This window comes from Pristiophorus japonicus, chromosome 1 (genome assembly GCF_044704955.1).
Source record: "Pristiophorus japonicus isolate sPriJap1 chromosome 1, sPriJap1.hap1, whole genome shotgun sequence".
In the NCBI taxonomy this organism is placed as follows: Eukaryota; Metazoa; Chordata; class Chondrichthyes; family Pristiophoridae; genus Pristiophorus; species Pristiophorus japonicus.
The window spans coordinates 97,554,698-97,578,611 of NC_091977.1; the positions used below are offsets into that span (position 1 = coordinate 97,554,698).

The 23,914-nt window shown below is 42.6% G+C and overlaps 1 protein-coding gene across 6 annotated transcripts in view; it reads right to left on the bottom strand.

Annotated features, from left to right (window-relative positions):
* Positions 1 to 23,914, bottom strand: part of secisbp2 (SECIS binding protein 2) — a 134,070-nt gene that overhangs the window by 90,764 nt on the left and 19,392 nt on the right. For 4 of the 6 annotated variants that reach the window (XM_070881873.1, XM_070881890.1, XM_070881864.1 and 1 more), the window contains exons 2-7: positions 22,844 to 22,983; positions 12,954 to 13,248; positions 11,254 to 11,374; positions 10,512 to 10,732; positions 1,075 to 1,162; positions 81 to 226 (exon numbers count right to left, since the gene is read on the bottom strand). In XM_070881873.1, the coding sequence (XP_070737974.1) occupies positions 81 to 226; positions 1,075 to 1,162; positions 10,512 to 10,732; positions 11,254 to 11,374; positions 12,954 to 13,248; positions 22,844 to 22,983 (1,011 nt within the window). The remainder of the gene's footprint in view (positions 1 to 80; positions 227 to 1,074; positions 1,163 to 10,511; positions 10,733 to 11,253; positions 11,375 to 12,953; positions 13,249 to 22,843; positions 22,984 to 23,914) is intronic. The other 2 variants (XM_070881897.1, XM_070881906.1) reach the window with 2 other exon arrangements.

The window sequence follows — 23,914 nt, forward strand, 5'->3', positions numbered from 1 at the left end:
CTTAAAAATTAGAATCATTTCAAAGTTAATTAGAATCATTTCAAATATAAAATAACCCGCATTTTTGTTTTCACTCTGACCTGAGAAACATTATGTGTAGATGTCTTTGGTGGAGCTGAATGGAGAACTAGTTTCTTAGGTGTTTGTGAAACAATTTTGGCCCACGACAACACAGATGTAGTGGCAGTAGATGATAAAGAAGAAGCAGACGGTGCTACTGAACTTTCTGGTGCAATAACAAAATGAATAACTTAAACAATTATTTTGTAGCATTAACATACAGAACAAAGCTACAGACACACATTAGCTTGCATTCAAGTTTAGATTATATCAAATGTGACACCAGAGATACTTTTCACATTTCATTATGATATTTAATTAAAAAATATGTACCAGTTTGATGGGGGGTGGGGGGGGCAGTGGTGTTACAGGAAAACATTCTTAATCTGCATATTATAAAAATCCAAACCAATTATTATTTAAATTAATGGAATAGAACAAAAGGAAGAGCTATAGGATACAACCCTTTGTTGTTTGTGAGTTAGTAGCTCATCACAATATTGGGATATGAAGTATATCCTATGTCTTTTATCCATTTATATCACACCCTAGTGCGATAGTTTCTGCATGTTTTACAATCTTCTAAAATACTCAAGGGGAAGCTAGAAGAAATCAAACAATATTTGAAAATAATCCTCATCTAAAAGTTATGGAAAAATAAGTCTGTTTCATGTTGGCTGATACTAATTTCAACTCTTTAAATAAAAGGCAGTAATATGTATAAAGCATCAGTAAATGCTTTCTGCAATTTTACATTTTATCTCAAAAAAAGAATTGTAAATTTTAAAAATTAATGTAAGTAAAAAAAAATACAACATTTCATTGCCAATTATCTGGATTGAACATTTTGGTATAAAGTTGTCTATCTGGAGAATATACTGTTCAACATATGGTAGTTTTATCAAAAACCAAGGCTATTTATTTTGAAACATATTTCACTGAACAGCAATTTCTAGAAATAGCACAACATAATCCAAAGCATCATCAACAAGGAAGTTTGGTTAATCTACCTACCTGTGACAGTAGTGAAATCAGAGACAATGCATTTCTCTGCAGTAGTAGGAAATCCAGTTGGCTGGAGGGATGTTCCCAATCCCTCATCCTTGACAAAGTGCAAGATATTTGATTGACTTTTTTCACAATGGAAAAGTGGCAAAAAATGACAAATGACAACTAGAATAATAATCAGTTAATATAAATCAGTTTGCTCAGTATTTATAATTTTGTCTAATACAATTTGCATCTTTCAATGATATTCTACTGCACACCAAGATAAAATTTACATTTAACAAGTTGGATTCAGAAACTTAATCAAATCAGAAATGTTAATATTTTCATGGAGAATATTTGCCAATTATTCCTGGGAGGGTCAAATAACTCAAAGAAAAAAGATAGCATGAAAAGAATAAACATGTCGACAAACTATCAAAAACTTTAAAGTTTACCTTTTTAAACCATTTTAGGATGAGATTTTAAACTGAGGTCCCATCTGCCCTCTGAAAGAGCAGAGGACAGTAGTGGCTGCTGGGGGATTCAAACCCCGGCAGGGACAGCTGCCACAGGGGGATTCAAACCCTGACAGACTGGCAGGGACAGTTCCTCACTCAATATTACTGCTCTGTATTGCACAATTAGCACAGGTGTTCACTATGACATCAGTAATTTCCAGGCATCTAAGCATCCAAAGAGAGTGCTGATACCTGCTCCCATCAACATAATCTTGTTGCTGGATCCCAGCATGAAATGTACAGGGGTTTCTCTTTTCTTTACTAACTTTCTTGTCCCCCTCCCTTCCTGAAGGCAATGACTCTCCTGGGGGCATCGTTCCATGGGCACTATCCATCCTCGGGGTACCTAACCCGAGTTGATTCAAACCCCAGGGACCAGCCTCATACCTTTTTAAATTGCAATGAGTTAAATGTTGAGAGTTTTAAAAACTGTGTGCCATAGTGAAAATGCACTGCAGATGGAACAGATTGCCTTTAGTGTGCTACTTAACAAGTATTTCTGATAATGAGCTCAATGAGCCGAATGGCCTTCTTCCGTGCTGCAATCATTCTATGATTCTATGATTTTAAGTTCAAGACAGACTCTGCTGTGTAGGACGTTTCCCTGATCTCTGTGTTTACACAAGGCAAAAAAAATTATAATCAGTTGTCGTTGGGAACAATGTGAATTAGAGGCATACCATAAGACACAGTGGCTGCAGGGGTGGAGTGGGGAGAAGATAAAGGAGGGAATTCAAACCCTCGGGATTGGCAGTGACAACGGCTACAGGGAGATTAATCTTTCTACAAGTGGGTCTTTCTCCTGTTGCTAAACAACCAAACGACCACCGAGACTGCGCAACTGCACGTAGGAGACACTGGCAGCTAAAATGTATGCGCACATTCCAGAAGCATCACCATCATCATAGGCAGTCCCTTGAAATCGAGGAAGACTTGCTTCCACTCTAAAATGAGTTCTCAGGTGGCTGTACAGTCCAATACAGCAATTACAGTCTCTGTCACAGGTGGGACAGACAGTCGCTCAAGGAAAGGGTGGGTGGGGAGTCTGGTTTGCCGCACAGTCCTGCTGCCTGCGCTCGGCAACGAGACTCGAGGTGCTCAGCGCCCTCCTGGATGCTCTTCCTCCACTTTGGGCGGTCTTGGGCCAGGGATTCCCAGGTGCCAGTGGGGATGTTGCATTTTATCAAGGAGGCTTTGAGGGTGTCCTTGAAACGTTTCCTCTGTCCACCTGGGGCTCGCTTGCTGTGTAGGAGTTCCAAATAGAGCGCTTGCTTTGGGAATCTCGTGTTGGGCACGCAGATGATGAAGTCCGCCCAACAGAGCTGGTCGAGTGTGGTCAGTGCTTCGATGCTGGGGATGTTGGCCTGATCGAGAACACTGACGGTGCGCCTATCCTACCAGTGGATTTGCAGGATCTTGCTGAGGCAGCGTTGGTGGTACTTCTCCAGTGCTTTGGAGGTGTCTACTGTATATGGTCCACGACTCTGAGCCATATAGGAGGGCGGGTATCACTACAGCCCTGTAGACAACAAGCTTGGTGCTAGATTTGAGGTTCTGGTCTTCGAACACTCTTCCTCAGGAAGAAGCATCTCTGCAGCGGCCACCTGACTCAGATACAGTTACAGTACTTTGAACATTTTAAAGTGTGACATTAGCCTGTGACCATTGTCTTGAACTGTAAAATACACCAAGTAAATAGGGCTTGGTACACTGAAGACTGTGTGTAGTTTGTAATTTCCGAGTGCCTATTGTTTCATTGTTTCTTTTACAAAGCAAGTTATTTGGGACGGTCATGATGTTCCCGTTTTTTTTGCAGGAGTCCATCGTTTGAGGGTGGTGTCAGTTTATACAGGTTTCACTGTATTTACACGGTCGAGAATTTCCAACTCGACTAATCCTGAATAGCGGACCATTGACATATTTTGCCTGACTCATTTTGTATTTTCCAAGTTGACTCCTCAAATTCATCTGCCCTTCCTAGTTTGACATCAGCTACGAATAAGACTACTTTTATTGAGCTGCTAAATTCAAGTTGTTAATGATAATTAGGAACAATAGGGGTCAAAACACCAATGCCGGGGACACCCAATCAGCACTTTCAACCACCTAAACATACAAGAGCCTGCTGGTTCCTACCTTTCAGCCAATTTCTCATCCATTTCCAGAGTTTACCCTTAACCATAAGAAATAGCAGGAGTAGCCCATTTGGCCCCTCGAGTCCGCTCCACCATTCAATAAGGTCATGGCTGATCTGATCATGGGCTCAGCTCCACTTCCCTGCCTGCTTTCCATAACCCTTCACTCCCTTATCTTTCAAAAATATGTCCATCTCCACCTTAAATATGTTCAATGGCCCAACCTCCACAGCTCTCTGGGCCAGAGAATTCCACAGATTTGCGCCTCAGAGAAGAAATTCCTCCTCATCTCAGTTCTCAATGGGCGACCCCTTATTCTTAAACTATGCCCCCAAGTTCTAGATTCCCCCATGAGTGAAAACATCCTCTCTGCATCTACCTTGTTCAGCCCCCTCCGTATCTTATATGTTTCAATAAGATCCCATCTCATTCTTCTAAACTCCAATGAGTATAGGTCCTCAACCTTTCGACATAACTCAACCCCTTCATCTCAGGAATCAATCTAGTGAACCTCCTCTGAACTGCCTCCAATGCAAGTATATCCCTCCTTAAATAAGGAGACCAAAATTGTACGCAGTACTCTAGGTGTGGTCTCACCAATATCCTGTATAGTTGCAGCAGTACTTCCCTGTCCTTATACTCCATTTGCCTTGCAATAAAGGCCAATATTCCATTTGCCTTCCTGCTTACTTGCTGTAGCTGCATGCTAGCTTTTTGTGTTCATGCACAAGGATCCCCAGGTCCCTCTGTACTGGAGCATTTTATAAATTTTTCTCCATTTAAATAATAATTTGCTTTTTTATTTTTCCTGCCAAAGTGGATAACCTCACACTTTCCCACATTAAACTCCATCTGCCAAATGTTTGCCCACTCACTTAGCCTGTCTATATCCCTTTGCAAATTCTTTGTGTCCTCCTGGAAACTTGCTTTCCCATCCATCTTTGTATCCATCAGCAAACTTGGTTACATTACACTCGGCCCCTTCATCTGAGTCATTAATTTAGATTGTAAATAATTGAGGCCCCAGCACCAATCCCTGTGGCACTCCACTAGTTACTATTTGCCAACCGGAAAATAACCATTTATCCCAACCCTCTGTTTTCTGTTAGATAGCCAGTCGGCAATTCATGCTAATATATTACCCCCAACCCCGTGAACTTTTATCTTGTGCAGTAACCTTTTGTGTGATACCTTATCGAATGCCTTCTGGAAATCCAAATACACCACATCCATTGGTTCCCCTTTATCCACCCTGCTCGTTACAGCCTCAAAGAACTCCAAGACATTTGTCAAACATGATTTCCCTTTCATAAAACCACGCTGACTCTGCTCGACTGTATTATGCTTTTCTAAATGTCCTGCTACTGCTCCCTTAATAATGGACTCCAGCATTTTCCCCAATGACAGATGTTAGGATCACTGGTCTACAGTTTCTTGCTTTCTGTCTGCCTCCTTTTTTTTTATCCCGTGTGAAACTTGTTACTGGCAATGCAATTTGGAATATGGGAGATTTATAATGAAGAAGCGCAAGGTCTGATTTTTAACTTCAATTTGCCACTATAAAGATGGTATAAGATTACTTACATAAGAAATAGGAGCAGGAGTAGGCCATTTGGCCCCACGAGCGTGCTCCGCCATTCACTATCATGGCTGATCTGATCCTGGCCTCAACTCCACTTCGCCGCCCGCTCCCCATAACTGTTGACTCCCTTATCATTCAAAAATCTGTCTGTCTCCACCTTAAATACAGCTCTCGAGTACAGACTTCCAAAGATTACCGACCTTCAGAGAAGAAATTCCTCCTCATTTCTGTTTTAAATGGGTGACCCCTTATTCTGAAACTATTCCCCCTAGTTCTAGATTCTCCCATGAGGGGAAACATCTTCTCAGTATCTACCCTGTCAAGCCCCCTCAGAACCTTGCATGTTTCAATATCACCTCTCATTCTTCTAAATTCCAAGGAGTATAGGCCCAACCTTTCTTCATATGACAATCCCTTCATCTCAGGAATCAACCTCGTGAACCTTCTCTGAACTGCCTCCAATGTAAGTATATCCTTCCTTAAATGAGACCAAAATTGTACGCAGCACTCTAGGTGTGGTCTTACAGTTGGAGCAGTATTTCCCTACTTTTATACTCCACCCCCCTTGCAATAAAGGCCAGCATTCCATTTGTTTTCCTAATTACTTGCTGTACCTTCATGCTAACTTTTGGCATTTCATGTACAAGAACCTCCAGATCCCTCTTTACTACAGCTCCCCATTTAAATAATAATTTGTTTTTTTATGTTTCCTACCAAATATTTGTCCACTCACTGGACCTATCCATATCCCTTTGTAGATTCTTCGCATCCTCCTCACAATTTGCTTTCCCACCTAGCTTTGTATCATCAGCAAATTTGGCCACGTTGCACTTAGTCCCTTCATCCAAGTCATTAATATAGATTGTAAATAGTTGAGGCCCCAGCACTGATCCCTGTAGCACACCACTAGTTACAGTTTGCCAACCAGAAAATGACCCATTTATCCCGACTCTCTATTTTCTGTTAGTTAGCCAATCCTGTATCCACGCTAATGTATTGCCCCCAACCTTGTGAGCGCTTATCTTGTGCAATAACCTTTTGTGTGGCACCTTATCGAATGCTTTCTGGAAATCCAAATATACAACATCAACCAGTTCTCCTTCATCCACTCTGCTCGTTACATCCTCAAAGAACTCCAGCAAATTTGTCAAACATGATTTTCCTTTCATAAAACCATGCTGACTCTGCTTGACTGCATTATGATTTTCTAAATGTCCTGCAACTGCTTCCTTAATGATTGACTCCAGCATTTTCCCAATGATAGACATTAGGTTAACTGGTCTATAGTTTCCTGCTTTCTGTCTCCCGCCTTTCTTAAATAGGGGTGTTACATTTGCGGTTTTCCAGTTCGCTGGGACCTCTCCAGAATTCAGGGAATTCTTATAAATTACAACCAATGCATCCACTATCTCTGCAGCCACTTCTTTTAAGACCCTGTGATGCATGCCATCAGGTCCAGGGGACTTATCCACCTTTGGCCCCATTCGTTTGCTTAGTACTTTGGGCCCAAGTTTCAACTGGATTTGCTCCTATTTTTTTGGAGCAACTAGTTTTTTTTGGAGTATCCTAGAAATTGCAATTCTCCACATTTAGTTTGCTCCAGTTTCAGTGAGTTAGTTTAATTTCATTTTAGTTCAGTTTTTTTTTTCAAAAAGGGGGTGTGTCCAGCCACTTAGGCCTGTTTTGCAAGTTTGAACTGCGAAAAGTTACTCCAAACTAACTTAGAACGGAGTAAGTGTTCACTTTTATAAGTTCTGAAAAACCTGACCTAAAGTTAAGTTCAGTGCAGGCACAGCCAGAGACAGGGGTGAGAAGCATTAAACACAAAGGACTAAAGCATTAAACACATCACTTAAAATTGCCTAAAACCTGTTGATGATATTTTGCCTTATATCTGCTGAGTGAGGACAGTTGTTTCTCTTTTTATAAATAAGCAAGTGTAGGCTCCCGGCTGAGGCAGACACATCAACACCTAATTGTGGCTAAGTTGATCCTTCGGAAAACATCATATCCCATTAGTCCAACCTATTACTTGAATAACTCACCTTGGACTAGATTATCTCTCATTTGTAAGAACTAACTGTTCAGCATTAACATGCCTCTGTCAGGAACTGACTGTTAGAGTAACGTGATGTAACCCACCCTAACCCACCGCTGTCTCCCACACCCCCAACAGCGCTCTGTTTTCCACACACCCCCAGCCCTTTGCTCCATGTGTCCCTCCTCACTCCTACACTCCCAGCACCACTCTGTCCACCCCCACCTGCCCCCAACCCAACCCCTCGCAGCTAGCAGCAGGACCGATGTGTGCGTCTCAGATACTGTAGGGCAATCAGTCGCTAGCTCCCTCGGCCCACGGACACCCATCCCACTGCAGCAGGAGAGATCTCCGAGCCACGACATCACCAAAACCGATTCTATGGCCATTATCACATTGCTTTACACAAATTGGCTGCCGCATTTCCAACATTACAACAGTGGCTACTCTTCAAAAGTATTGAATTGGCTGTAAAGCACTTTAGGACATCCCGAGGTTGAGAAAGGCGCTATATAAATGCAAGTTTTTTTTTAAGACTTAAAAGTCCACAGGAGTATTAACTTTTCAGGGGCACCCTGTTCTAACTTCCAAAAGACAAGCTTAGCTACCCAAAAGGAAACCAGCACAACAATTGCAGAAAATATGCATTTAACTAGAACAGAAATAATATGAACAAGTCAACAAAGAATCTAATGGAAGATGGGCAGAATTATGATTGTCTTGATCAATCTCTGGTAAACATGGTGATGTTGCAAGGCTAAATCAGGTAGCAGAGGTGAGAGAAATCCAAATTGCTATTCTTTGTATTGTATGGATTGATCACCTACGCTATACAAATAAAGTCTGTTCTGTACACTTGGTGGTGGAGGTGGGGAGGAGGGGGGAGAGAGAGAGAGCGCTATTGGCTGGCCTTCATATCCGTGAGGGGGGGGGGGGGAACGCGGTATCTTAATTTGCATATAAACAGCAACACAGGCAGGACACTGCTGCAAGTTTCGGCGTTACTGCACTTGCGTGAATACCGGACCCAACGCCACTGCGCATGCGCAACGCTGCCGGCACTGATTTCAGTGCAGGGCTGTAGCTCTGCTGCCCACTGTTTAATCTGCACCACGCCAGGGCACTCCAGACTCTTCAGAACGGCCAGGATGGGACCATTATTTTCTGGCGCCGTTTCCAGTGCACAAAAACTGCGCATAAAGGGTAAGTACGCCAATAAAACGGGTTGGCCAAAATTGGGCCCTTTATCTCTAGTGATAGTGATTGTTTTAAGTCCCCCCCACAGCTCCTTGATTCTCAATTATTGGGATGTTTTTAGTATCCTCTACCGTGAAGACTGATACAAAATATTTGTTCAAGGTCTCTGCCATTTCCCGGTTTCCTATTATTAATTCTCCAGTCTCATCCTCTAAAGGAGAAACATTTACTTTAGCTAATCGTTTCCTTTTTATATACCTGTGGAAGCTTTTGCTGTTTGTTTTTATATTTCTTGCTAGTTTGCTCTTATATGCCATCTTCTCTGTCTTTATCATTTTTTTTATACTCATCCTTTGCTGGTTTCTAAAAATTTCCCAATCATCTGGCCTTCCAATGTCCTTCGCAACATTGTATGCCTTAGTTTTCAATTTGGTACCATCCTTTACTTCCTTAGTTAGCCAGGGATCATTCATCCTTCTCTTTGCATCTTTATTTCTCACTGGAATAAATCTTTGCTGAGAGTTATGACATTTCTCCTCAACGAGCTTTATGATATTACATATAGGGCATTGTTAACATTTTCCACTTGATTGGCTGAGGAATGGGAAATCTGTGCCATAATGCTGATAGGACAGAGATACAAACCGATCATTGTGGGAAGTAATTTGATTTGAATGGAAAAGATTTCTACAATGGATTAGAATGACTGGACAAAGAATCCTGTAACAAAAGTGATTTGTTGCATTCCAATTCAGTCATGGAATGAGGTATTCAGTTTATCCAAAGCCTGTTCCCTGGCACAGATTTCCCATTCCTCAGCCAATCAAGTGGAAAATGTTAACAGTGCCCAATATGCAAAATCACCAAGCTCGTTAAGTAATCTTGTACTATCTTTATAGTGGCAAATGGCAGTTAAAAATCAGACCTCGCGCTTCTCCATTATAAATTACCCATATTCTAAATTGCATTGCCAGTAACAAGTCTCACATTGGGGCTAGGTTTCACTCCCATGGCGATTTGGATACATGCAGTCTTTTTCTAATCTGAATTGGCAACACGATTCACGATCATGACCCTAATACATTCCTCAAAGCCTCCTTGATAAAGTGCAACATCCCCATCGGCACCTGGGAATCCCTGGCCCAAGACCACCCAACATGGAGGAAAAGCATCTGGGATCGCGCTGAGCACCTTGAGTCTCGTTGCCGAGAGCGTGCGGAAATCAGGCGCTCCCCACCCACCCTATCCTTCAACCACTGTCTGCCCCACCTGTGACAGAAACTGTAATTCCCGCATTGGACTGTACAGCCACCTGAGAACTCACTTTTAGAGTGGAAGCAAGTTTTCGAGGGACTGCCTATGATGAATACATTCCTCCTATTATTACCTACCAGTTTACCACATACAGCTGTTTCCTGCTCGCACCACATACAGCTGTTTCCTCCTCGCCCCATATCCTTTGGATTCAAAAGTTGTATTTGAAAATACATGCCAAATCTGATATGTATATACAGTTTTAATTTCTTTGAATGTGAGGAAGGGTTTTTAGATTCTTGTTAATATAAAACAGGGCAGCTTCACTAACATTATATAAGTGATTCAAATTCTAAACCAAGATTACAGAACACTATGTATCACACTGCTGCTGAGTTAACAGAACTAGACTGAAGTAATTTGTTAACTACTAACAATGGCTTAATGTGACAAATAAAGATTTTCATTTGGCTAATACAGCAAAAATATTGTCTCAGTGTTATTGTATTTCAGATTAATTTCAAATCTGGGCATTTTTGGACTGACTAACTTTGGCACGAGTCATGAAGTAATTTTAAACTACTCTCAGCTTAAATCAGTTTTATATGCTATCAACAGCTTTTTGGATGCAACCTGAGATGCCTCAAAATTGAACCAAGAATACACATGCTAAATAAGATTTGATTAAAATAGTTAATTTACAATGCAAACTGATTTTACCATATAGTTCCCCTTACCATATCTGTTGTATCATCTGATGGCCATACTTTGGCAGACTGCTCGGACCCTTTACTGGACACCTGAAAGATTCTGAGATCACGGCTAGATTGCTGTGTTACTTGGCTCTGTAGTGTGGGGAAATCACTTGATGCAACAGCAGTCTTAGGCTCAGGTTCATTTTGAATTTTCTGAAGTGGCTTTGATTTTTGGTGCTGGCATCTGTTAGACTGCTTGTCCTCTATATGAAATTAAAAACATACTAGTTAATCTCAGTGCCTGGAACGCAGAAACTGGTCAATGAGATAGGAGCTCAAGAACAGGGTCACAGTGGCAGAGCGCGCAACAAATGGAGAAGAACTGACAGTTTCTCATAATTGATGAAGTGTCTCCGAGAGGTCAGGGGTGAGGATGCTCACTTGGAATGGTTACGTTTGAGAGGCAGTATCTCACAGCTGCTTGGTCACCAATCAGAAGCAAACTAAATAGGATCTCTATATCTATGCATGTCAATATACATTTTAGTAGTCTTCGAAACAATTGCATGTGTCACATGAATTAATTATTCAAATAGTATGTTAAAAGAATGGTTTGTTAGTAATTTTAGGTTCTGGTTAACAATGGTTCTCAAATATACGTGAGCTTCTATAGTTGAGCTTCTCATTTTTTTTAAAAAATACGAAATATTTGAAAGATCACATGCAGAGAACTGCAAGTATCAAAAAGTGGCATAATTTTTAACAAAAAATTAAATATACTTACCACTTTTGGTTATATTATCCCTAAATACATCAGGCTGTTGTAATCGTTCACCTGTTGCTGCTTCTGGTAATTCATTTACATTTTGCCCCTGGTTTCTTGACTCTTTTCTAGACCATGATTCCTAGAAATTACAGACACTGCAAATATCAGTGAGTTGATCGACCAATCTACAAAGCATAAATGTTTGGACTTTTACATGCAACGTCACAGGCCACAGAGCATATGTTCACTACTGGCTACACATTGTTTTTAAATGAACTATTTTCTACATTTCTAAATAGTTATTTTTCGCTTCTCATCAATTTTCTCCGTTCCCTTCCTGAAGGAGTTAACTCATAGCTGAAGTATGGTTTCATGGTCACCATTGCAAAGTAATTAACAGGGCTTAATTTAAAACTTTATATTTTACATGACTAAAGCCACAATTAGTCAATCTAATCAGTTAGCCTCCAATACCTCATCCAAATGTCCATTACTGATTTGTAAGCTTTGATAAGTGTTGATAAGCTTTTCAGCTGGGAGGACAGGGAGTCATCACAACTAAGCGCAGCAGCCCAGTCCCCTATCAAGGTCCACATCTACACAATTCTGGCAGAGGTCACTGAATAGCAATCAGGAGCAAAAAAACTGACCTACTTTCTCTTCCTTAATCCAGGGAGTTGAGGCCAATTGTAGCACCCCAGCTGAGATCAGTTAGCTCAGCACAGCCCAAGGACCTTCTTGGTCTGTATGGTTCATTCACTGGATACAGTTGTCATCATCATAAGCAGTCCCTCGAAACGAGGACCACTTGCTTCCACGCCGAAAGCGGATGAGTTCACAGGTGTTTCAATGATATTCCAGATCCCGAACTACATTCTGAAGGGTGGAAGACGCCTGTGCGTGGATTTTTTTTTAAACGTATAGTGGCCGTTGCATCCCAGCCACTACATGGGCTTGACAGAGCTAAGTCTTGGTCCAGTGGCAAGAATTAACCAAGATGACTGGAGACCAGCTCTGCTGTACGGACCTAGTGCGCACACATATCGCATGTTATAGGCCATCAGAGAAACACAAATCATTAAGAGCTTTCCCTACTCAGAAATCTGCATTATTCTCAGCATGAATTAGCCAGCTCTCATCAAAAGCATCTGATAGGCAAGAAAGATTCTTGAGGCATTGTGGACTAGAACAATAGTGTCTAGTCGCATAACAATGTCAATTCAAAAAGAGCAAATTCAATGATTCAGCTAATTTCAGTATGTTTACTTGCTTTTTCCACTACTGACTTAAACAGACAAACACAACTAATCTCATTTTAAATCTGGAAACACAACAAAAATTCTAACATTGGTTAACATTTAACTGGCATTTAGACTCGAATGCGTAGAGCTCTGCATAGGTGTGACTACATATATTGGCAGAACTCCATTCACACTGGCTAGAGAACACAGAGTCAGCAATATACTTCAGGCCCACTGGCCTAATTGATCTAGTCTCAAAATGGTACCAGTGGTATAGCTGCATACACTTAAAACTTAAATTTTGAGAACTAATATGAACATCTCTGTACCAGACAAAAAGATAAACTGATTAGAAAGGTTTTAATACGCACCATAAATTAGCACAGCTTGCCATACAGCACGGTATAATCTTTCACACAGATACACACAGGAGATTGGTCTTGCTGTCCTAATGAACCACAACAGCACATGACATACCTTAGATGGCTGGCCCAAAAATGTCCTTTCCTTCTCAGAGTCCCGTCGGCCAAGCTGTTTTTTCTTGTTACCTCGGTTACTGCCACTGTACTTGCGCCTTGAAGAGCAAATGTCATCACAGTGTAATGATGTTTGCGCATATGGACTCAATGAGGAATCCGATGATTGTCTGTACGAATAATACAAAGAATAATCCACAGGCAAGTGAGACGACATAACTGGATAGGATGTGTGCAACTCTGAGAAATTCTGGGGCAGTTTACTGCAGCCATTCTCTGGTGTGCTTAAATGCTGCCTAAAAGTATAGTAGAAAACAATCACAAATTAATTGATATGGATGTGAACCAATTGCAACTGCACATCTTTTTTTTGTATAAATACTCATCAAGGAGTACATTTCTTCCATCAGTGAATCTGTGTACTCAATACATCCCTGCAAAATTATATTCTGTAAAGTGTGAGCCAACACATTATTCAAAATTAAAATCCTTACCTGCAGGAGTACTGAGAATTGTTTTTTATTTCCAATATTATCCACTCCTATACTGAGGCATTGAATATGGATGCCTTCTGGTACCTTAGTCATTTGGCCTTCATGTGTATGCCTAAACGGCGAGTGAGAGCACTCTATTGGTTACATGAAGGGGAAGGAGGCAGAAATCACTGCCAAGATCAATACCATCATCACACAACAGATGCACTTTCAGTGTGATCATTGGAGAGCAATAAGCAGCAGGAACCCGGTTAACATGTCCCCTCTTTACTCAAGGCCAATTGTAGCATTAGCCAGAGACCAGCTAGCTCAGCATACTGCAAAGTGAGCTTCACACCTTTCTGTGCTGTATGGCACAATATCACACCAAGCAATACATTTCTCCAAAAGTAAAATAATTAGTACAGTGTGCACTAAAAACAAAGCTCCTACTGTTAATGCGCTCATTGAAGGTCAAATAAGTTAAGTCATACAGCAGCATTCTGGAAACACAATTGCAGCTTCTTTAACAAGTGTACTTTAAAGATGTAAGGAAATAGCGGATGCATTGACAGTCATTTTCCAACATTCCATAGACTCTAGATCAGTTCCTATGGAGTGGAGGGTAGCCAATGTAACCCCACTTTTTAAAAAAGGAGGGAGAGAAAACAGGGAATTATAGACTGGTCAGCCTGACATCTGTAGTGGGTAACATGATGGAATCAATTATTAAGGATGTCATAGCAGCGCATTTGGAAAGAGGTGACATGATAGGTCCAAGTCAGCATGGATTTGTGAAAGGGAAATCATGCTTGACAAATCTTCTGGAATTTTTTCAGGATGTTTCCAGTAGAGTGGACAAGGGAGAACCAGTTGATGTGGTGTACTTGGACTTTCAGAAGGCTTTCGACAAGGTCCCACACAAGAGATTAATGTGCAAAGTTAAAGCACATGGGATTGGGGGTAGTGTGCTGACGTGGATTGAGAACTGGTTGTCAGACAGGAAGCAAAGAGTAGGAGTAAATGGGTACTTTTCAGAATGGCAGACAGTGACTAGTGGGGTACCGCAAGGTTCTGTGCTGGGGCCCCAGCTGTTTACATTGTACATTAATGATTTAGACGAGGGGATTAAATGTAGTATCTCCAAATTTGCGGATGACATTAAGTTGGGTGGCAGTGTGAGCTGCGAGGAGGATGCCATGAGGCTGCAGAGTGACTTGGATAGGTTAGGTGAGTGGGCAAATGCATGGCAGATGAAGTATAATGTGGATAAATGTGAGGTTATCCACTTTGGTGGTAAAAACAGAGAGACAGACTATTATCTGAATGGTGACAGATTAGGAAAAGGGGAGGTGCAATGAGACCTGGGTGTCATGGTACATCAGTCATTGAAGGTTGGCATACAGGTACTGCAGGCGGTTAAGAAAGCAAATGGCATGTTGGCCTTCATAGCGAGGGGATTTGAGTACAGGGGCAGGGAGGTGTTACTACAGTTGTACAGGGTCTTGGTGAGGCCACACCTGGAGTATTGCGTACAGTTTTGGTATCCTAACTTGAGGAAGGACATTCTTGCTATTGAGGGAGTGCAGCGAAGGTTCACCAGACTGATTCCCGGGATGGCAGGACTGACATATCAAGAAAGACTGGATCAACTGGGCTTGTATTCACTGGAGTTCAGAAGAATGAGAGGGGAACTCATAGAAAGGTTTAAAATTCTGATGGTTTAGACAGGTTAGATGCAGGAAGAACGTTCCCAATGTTGGGGAAGTCCAGAACCAGGGGTCACAGTCCAAGGATAAGGGGTAAGCCATTTAGGACCGAGATGAGGAGAAACTTCTTCACCCAGAGAGTGTTGAACCTGTGGAATTCTTTACCACAGAAAGTTGTTGAGGCCAATTCACTAAATATATTCAAAAAGGAGTTAGATGTAGTCCTTACTACTAGGGGGATCAAGGGGTATGGCGAGAAAGCAGGAATGGGGTACCGAAGTTGCATGTTCAGCCATGAACTCATGAATGGCGGTACAGGCTCAAAGGGCCGAATGCCTACTCCTGCACCTATTTTCTATGTTTCTAAGCAGGGAAAATAGCATTATGACTTTTGCTGCAATTTTAAAAAAATGGTTTTACGTATTGTCCCCTACATACACCCATCACATTTTAAAGGTAGTTGGATGTGCACTTAAAGGGCCCAAGTTTCCACATGATAAAAAACGGGCCCCCCTCAGAGCTGGGCGCCCGTTTTTCGCGCCTAAAACGGCGCCGGAAAAAAAACGAGCGATTCTGGAGCGCTTCGCAGCTCCTTGTCTGCTTGGCGCGGCGCCCAGGGGGGTGGAGCCTACACTCGCGCCGATTTTGTAAGTGGGAGGGGGCGGGTACTATTTAAATTAGTTTTTTTCCTGCCGGCAACACTGCACGTGCGCGTTGGAGCTTTCGCGCATGCTCAGTGTGAAAAAAACATTGACATTCGGCCATTTTTGTAGTTCTTTGTAGCTGTTTAGTTTTTGAACATTTTTTAATAAAAGTACATTGCCATCAGCACAGAGGCTTCTTGTAGCAGTGAGAAGGGTGCAGGAAGCCTCAGAAAGTTGAGGCAGCCGTTTCCCGACGACCTCCCCCTTTTGCCGTCGGGAAATGGCTCCTCAATTTCTGAAGCTTCCTGCAGCCTTCTCTCTTTCCCGCCAGCCGTCTGGAACGGCTCCCTCCCTCCCCTGCCCCCCCGCGTTCGGTAGGCTCCCTCCCTCCCGCGTTCGGTCGGCTCCCTCCCTCCCTCCCGCCCGCGTTCGGTCGGCTCCCTTCCCTCCTCCCCCCCGCGTTCGGTAGGCTCCCTCCCTCCCTCCCGCGTTCGGTCAGCTCCCTTCCCCGCGTTCGGTCGGCTCTCTCCCTCCCGCGTTCGTCGGCTCCCTTCCCTTCCCTCCTCCCCCCCTCCCCCGCGTTCGGTCGGCTCCCTCCTCCTCCTGCCCGCCCGCCCTCATTCGGTCGGCTCCCTCCTCCTCCCCCCCCTCCTCCCCCCCCCCGCGTTCGGTCGGCTCCCTCCTCCCCCTCCCCCCGCGTTCGGTTGGCTCCCTCTCTCCCCGCCCCCCCCCACGTTTCGGTCGGCTCCCTCCTCCCCCCCCCTCGCGTTCGGTCGGCTCCCTCGTTTTGTGAGGCTTGCTGCACCATTCTTCCTGGCTGAAGCACTTTCACACAGGTAGGAAGACGGTTTATTTAATCTTTTCTTTGCTTATAAATGTTTATTCAGGTTGGATTTATTTGTATAATATTTGTATAAGTATAAATAAGGATTGATTGTAGAATTTAATGAGTTCCCTTCCCCACCCCCCTCCCCCCCCACCTCGTTCTGGACGCCTGATTTGTAAACTGCGCCTGATTTTTTAATGTGTAGAACAGGTTTTTTCAGTTCTACAAAAATCTTCACTTGCTCCATTCTACTTTAGTTTGGAGTACGTTTTCACTGTGGAAACTTTCAAATCAGGCGTCAGTGGCCGGACACGCCCCCTTTTGAAGAAAAAATTCTGTTCCAAAGTAGAACTGTTCTACCTGACTAGAACTGCAAAAAAAAAAATGTGGAGAATTGCGAATTCTAAGATAGTCCGTTCTCCACCAGTTGCTCCTAAAAATCAGGCGCAAATCATGTGGAAACTTGGGCCCAAAGAGCCGTAACTTACAGGGCTACGGACCTAGTGCTGGAAGGTGCGATTAGGCTGGGTAACTCTTTTTCGACCGGCACAGACACAATGTGCTGAATGGCCTCGTTCTGTGTCATAATTTTCTGTGACTCTATATAATTACATAAAAAATAAAACACAGAAACAGGTCATTGGGTTCAACCAGTCTGGGCTGGTTTTTATTCTCCACATGAGCAGTCGATCTTAATCCTATTTGCCCACCCTGTTCTGGTATCCCTTTATCCCCATTCTTTCAAGTAACTAATTAGCCTGTTCTTAAAAGTTGAAATGGTCTCTACTTCAGCAACTCCAATAGTGCACTCTACGGCTTTGCAACTATGCATTAAAAAGCTACTCCCGGTCTCCATTCTAAATGCCATATATTTAATATTATATCTATGCCGCTGCAACCAGAGTAGTTTGTTGAAGAAGCTACAATTGTGTTTCTATTTATTCTGTCCAACCTCTTCAAAATTATGATTCAACGCTTATCAAATTACCCAGTGACCTCCACTGTTCTTAAGAGAACAGCTTCAAATTTTCAAGAGTTTCTTTCTTCATATTTATATTTTGTCATACCAGGCAACATTTCAGTGAAACTGTCTGGAAGAGAGAGAGAGAGAGAGAGAGAGAGAGAGAGAGAGAGAGAGAGAGAGAGCGTGCGCAAGGGGGAAAAGGGGGGAGGAAGCACGAGGGGAAAAAGGGGGGAAAGGAGCGCGAGGGGAAAAAGGGGGGAAGGGAGCGCGAGAGGAAAGGGAGCGCGAGGGGAAAGGGAGGGAGGGAGTGAGAGCAAAGTACATAAATACATAAGTAATTAATAGGAGCAGGAGTAGGCCATTTGACCCCTCGAGCCTGCTCCACCACTCAATAAGATCATGGCTGATCTGAGCATGGACTCAGCTCCTCTTCCTTGCCTGCTCCCCATAACCCTTTATTCCTCTATCGCTCAAAAATCTGTCTATCTCCACCTTAAATATATTCAGTGACCCAGTCTCCACAGCTCTCTGGGGCAGAGAAGTCTATAGATTTACAACCCTCATGGAAGAAATTTCTCCTCATCTCAGTTTTAAATGGACGGCCCCTTATTCTAAGACTATATCCCCTAGTTTTAGTTTCCCCCAAAGAGTGGAAACATTCTCTATGCATCCACCTTGTCGAGGCCCCTCATTATCTTACATGTTTCGATAAGATCATCTCTCATTCTTCTGAACTCCAATGTGCATAGGCCCAACCTACTCAACATATCCTCATAAGTCAACCCCATCATCTCCAGAATCAACCTAGTGAACATTCTCTGAACAGTCTCCAATGAAAGTATATCCTTCCTGGTGGGCGTAGTTTATAAGCCCCCAAATAATAACTTCATGGTGGGACGGGCAATAATCAAGGGAATAATGGAGGCATGTGAAAAAGGAACGGCAGTAGTCATGGGGGATTTCAACCTACATATCGAATGGTCAACTCAAATCGCACGGGGTAGCCTGGAGGAGGAATTCATAGAATGCATATGGGATTGTTTCTTAGAACAGTATGTAACAGAACCTACAAGGGAGCAAGCTATCTTAGATCTGGTCCTGTGTAATGAGACAGGAAAAATAAACGATCTCCTAGTAAAAGATCCTCTCGGAATGGGTGATCACAGTATGGTTGAATTTGTTATACAGATTGAGGGTGAGGAAGTTGTGTCAGAAACGAGCTTACTATTCTTAAACAAAAGGGGACTACAGTGGGATGAGGGCAGAGTTGGCTAAAGTAGATTGGAAACACAGACTAAACGGTGGCACAATTGAGGAACAATGGAGGACTTTTAAGGAGCTCTTTCATAGTGCGTAACAAAAATATATTCCAGTGAAAAATAAGGGCGGTAAGAGAAGGGATAACCAGCCGTGGATAACCAAGGAAATAAAGGAGAGTATCAAATCAAAGACCAATGCGTATAAGGTGGCCAAGGTTAGTGGGAAACTAGAGGATTGGGAAAATTTTAAACAACAGCAAAGAATGACTAAAAAAGCAATAAAGAAAGGAAAGATAGATTACGAAGGTAAACTTGCGCAAAACATAAAAACAGATAGTAAAAGCTTTTACAGATATATAAAACGGAAAAGAGCGACTAAAGTAAATGTTGGTCCCTTAGAAGATGAGAAGGGGGATTTAATAATGGGAAATGTGGAAATGGCTGAGACCTTAAACAATTATTTTGCTTCGGTCTTCACAGTGGAAGACACAAAAACCATGCCAAAAATTGCTGGTCACGGGAATGTGGGAAGGGAGGACCTTGAGACAATCACTATCACTAGGGGGGTAGTGCAGGACAGGCTAATGGGACTCAAGGTAGACAAGTCCCCTGGTCCGGATGAAATGCATCCCAGGGTATTAAAAGAGATGGCGAAAGTTATAGCAGATGCATTCGTTATAATCTACCAAAATTCTCTGGACTCTGGGGAGGTACTAGCGGATTGGAAAGCAGCTAATGTAACGCCTCTGTTTAAAAAAGGGGGCAGACAAAAGGCAGGTAATTATAGGCCGGTTAGTTTAACATCTGTAGTGGGGAAAATGCTTGAAACTATCATTAAGGAAGAAATAGCGGGACATCTAGATAGGAATAGTGCAATCAAGACGACGCAGCATGGATTCATGAAGGGGAAATCATGTTTAACTAATTTACTAGAATTCTTTGAGGATATAACGAGCATGGTGGATAGAGGTGTACCGATGGATGTGGTGTATTTAGATTTCCAAAAGGCATTCGATAAGGTGCCACACAAAAGGTTACTGCAGAAGATAGAGGTACGCGGAGTCAGAGGAAATGTATTAGCATGGATAGAGAATTGGCTGGCGAACAGAAAGCAGAGAGTCGGGATAAATGGGTCCTTTTCGGGTTGGAAATCGGTGGTTAGTGGTGTGCCACAGGGATCGGTGCTGGGACCACAACTGTTTACAATATACATAGATGACCTGGAAGAGGGGACAGAGTGTAGTGTAACAAAATTTGCAGATGACACTAAGATTAGTGGGAAAGCGGGTTGTGTAGAGGATACAGAGAGGCTGCAAAGAAATTTGGATAGGTTAAGCGAATGGGCGAAGGTTTGGCAGATGGAATACAATGTCGGAAAGTGTGAGGTCATCCACCTTGGGAAAAAAAACCAGTAAAAGGGAATATTATTTGAATGGGGAGAAATTACAACATGCTGCGGTGCAGAGGGACCTGGGGGTCCTTGTTCATGAAACTCTTTTTGGCGTTCACCTGCAAAACATAAAACATTAAACGGTGCCACCCGACCTGGGTGACACTCCAGACATTTACAAGGCCCTTTTTTTTTCTCCCCCCTTTTTTTTTTTTGTTGTTTTTTTTTGTGTTTTCCTTGTTCATGAATCCCAAAAAGTTAGTTTGCAGGTGCAGCAGGTAATCAGGAAGGCGAATGGAATGTTGGCCTTCATTGCGAGAGTGATGGTGTACAAAAGCAGGGAGGTCCTGCTGCAACTGTATAGGGTATTGGTAAGGCCGCACCTGGAGTACTACGTGCAGTTTTGGTTACCTTACTTAAGGAAGGATAAACTGGCTTTGGAAGGGGTACAGAGACGATTCACTAGGCTGATTCCGGAGATGAGGGGGTTACTTTATGATGATAGATTGAGTAGACTGGGTCTTTACTCGTTGGAGTTCAGAAGGATGAGGGGTGATCTTATAGAAACATTTGAAATAATGAAAGGGATAGACAAGATAGAGGCAGAGAGGTTGTTTCCACTGATTGGGGAGACTAGAACTAGGGGGCACAGCCTCAAAAGACGGGGGAGCCAATTTAAAACTGAGTTGAGAAGGAATTTCTTCTCCCAGAGGGTTGTGAATCTGTGGAATTCTCTGCCCAAGGAAGCAGTTGAGGCTAGCTCATTGAATGTATTCAAGTCACAGATAGATAGATTTTTAACCAATAAGGGAATTAAGGGTTACGGGGAGCGGGCGGGTAAGTGGAGCTGAGTCCACGGCCAGATCAGCCATGATCTTATTGAATGGCGGAGCAGGCTCGAGGGGCTAGATGGCCTAATCCTGTTCCTAATTCTTATGTTCAATACGGAGACCAAAACTGCACGCAGTACTCTAGGTGTGGGCTCACCAATATCCTGTACAGTTGTAGCAGGACTTCTCTGCTTTTATACTCCATCCCCCTTGCAATAAAGGCCAACATTGCATTTGCCTTCCTGATTACTTGCTGTACCTGCATACTAACTTTTTGTGTTTCATGCACAAGGAGCCCCAGGTCTCTCTGTACTGCAGCACTTTGCAATTTTTCTCCATTTAATTTGCTTTTCTATTATTTCTGCTAAAGTGGATAACCTCACATTTTCCTACATTATACTCCATCTGCCAAATTTTTGCCCACTCACTCACTTAGCCTGTCTAAATCTCTTTGCAGATTTTTTGTATCCTCCTCACAATTTGCTTTCCCACCCATCTTTGCATCATCAGCAAACTTGGCTACATCACACTCGGTCATTAATATAGATTGTAAATAGTCGAGGAACCAGCACCGATCCTTGCGGCACCCCACTAGTCACTGTTTGTCAACCGGAAAATTACCCATTTATCCCGACTCTGTTTTCTGTTAGTTAGCCAAGCCTCTATCCATGCTAATATACTACCCCCAACCCCGTGAGCTTTAATCTTGTGCAGTAACCTCTTATGTGGCAGAAAAGGGAGCGAGCAAGAAAAGGGAGCAAGCGAGAAAAGGGAGTGAGTGAAAAAAAAAATTCCAGTCATCGGATGTCTGTACCTTTGTCAACAGAGCTCTTTAAAACCTTCTGAACTCACAGATTTCAACAATTTGAGACAAAAACCTGTGTCCCTATTTTTTCAGATGGCAGCTGTTGATGGTTTTGCTATTTCCATTTACACCTTTACTTGTCCTATTACCATTTCCTTCTGCTTTATACTAGCATGTCTTTTTGTCATTTAATCTCTCCTGTCTTCGATCCTATCAGAGACCTTCCCTTTTGTTCTTTTCTCTACTCACCCCATCCCACCCCGCCTTCTCTGCCCTGCACTTGCTTAAAATCTGTTATATCTCTAACTTTTTCCAGTTCTGACGAAAGGTCATCGACCTGAAACATTAACTCGGTTTCTCTCTCCATATGTGCTGCCTGAAAAGCTGAGTATTTCCAACATTTTCTGTTTATATTCAGCAGAGGTGTCTATTTGCTGACTTACAGCATGTTGTTTCTATGGCTGACACTGTCTTTTCGAAGCTCGGACAGGAAGACCCTGAAAATGTGACACGATTTGCAGGCGGTCTCCATATAGACACATTTTAAATCCACAGATTAACATAATCAGCAATATTCTCTTTTTAGTAAGTTTTAGTCCAATTTGTAGGAAACAGGATTAATTGAAGTTATGGTTACCATCATAATAAGCACATTTGGTAATGCATTTCATGCTCTAAACACCATCGTCAGTTTGTGGCTCCATGATATGGATTTGCCAACCATCATAAATATTCTTTCATTGTTTATCTTCCCCAAAACTTTAATAATTTTTTAAAACATCTATCAGATGCCCCTTATCCTCTTTGTTCAAGGGAAAATTGGGACTTTTCTCCAAGCTTCGCCCCCACCATTAACATAACCACTCCTTCTTGGTATCACATTTCAACTAGGATCCTGAAAGATAAGACTGGAAATGTCTCTCCAGGTTGATATAATCTTTCTTAACTGCTGTAATACAAAGAAAATACAGAATTATAAATTAATATTCACCTATCCACATAAGGATCTTGAACGAAAGGATAGCAGGTCGTTAAATATCTAGGCAATGTGGCAGATGAAGATTCAGACCATCCCACTGCTGCTTGCTTTTTTGGCACAAATGGTTTAACATCAGCTGATAATCTGGTCCCCTGTGGAAGGTTGGATTATATTTTGTATTTTATTTCATTGACAAAAAATGAAAAAAGATATGTACATTATGTGAAATAAAATTTACTGCATTAAATTCTGTAGTAGATTCCTTCAAAGTTCACCTCTTGACTCCCAAAAAGCTTTTCCACCAGTTGCCGCTTGATCGGCACCTCATCCACCACCTTAAATATTCACTCTCTTCACAACCGAAGCACTGTGGCTGCAAAGTGTACCATCTACAAGATGCACTGCAGCAACTCGCCAAGGCTTCTTTGACAGCATCTCACAAACCCACGACCTCTACCACCTAGAAGGACAAGGGTATCAGGTGCATGGGAACACCACCACCTCCAAGCCACATATCACCTTTCCTTCATCATCGGTGGGTCAAAATCCTGGAACTTCCTACCTAACAGCAGAGAGAGTACCTTCGCCACACGGATTGCAACAGCAGTTCAAGGCGGCGGCTCACCACCACCTTCTCAAGGGCAACTAGGGACGGGGGCAATAAATACTGGCCTTGCCAGCAACGTCCACATCCCATGAATTGATAAAAAGTTATTAAAGACCTAATTTCAGTCTTGGCTCAATTGTTAGCACTCTCACCTCTGAGTCATGAGGTTGTCCCATTCCAGAGACTTGAGCACATAATCGAGGCTGACATTTCGGTGCAGTATTGAGGAAGTGTTGCACGGCCATTGTTTGAATGAAACGTTAAACCGAAGCCCTGTCTGCCCTCTCAGGTGGAATTAAAAAATTCCACGGTACTATTTTGAAAAAGAGCAGGTGTTCTCCCTGGTGTCCTGGCCAATAATTATCCCTCAACATCACAAACAGATTATCTAGGGGGATAATGTCCATCTAACCAATGTCCGAGGGGGAGTGTTTGCTAGTGCTGTTAGGGAGGAGTTAAACGAAAATGGCAGGGGG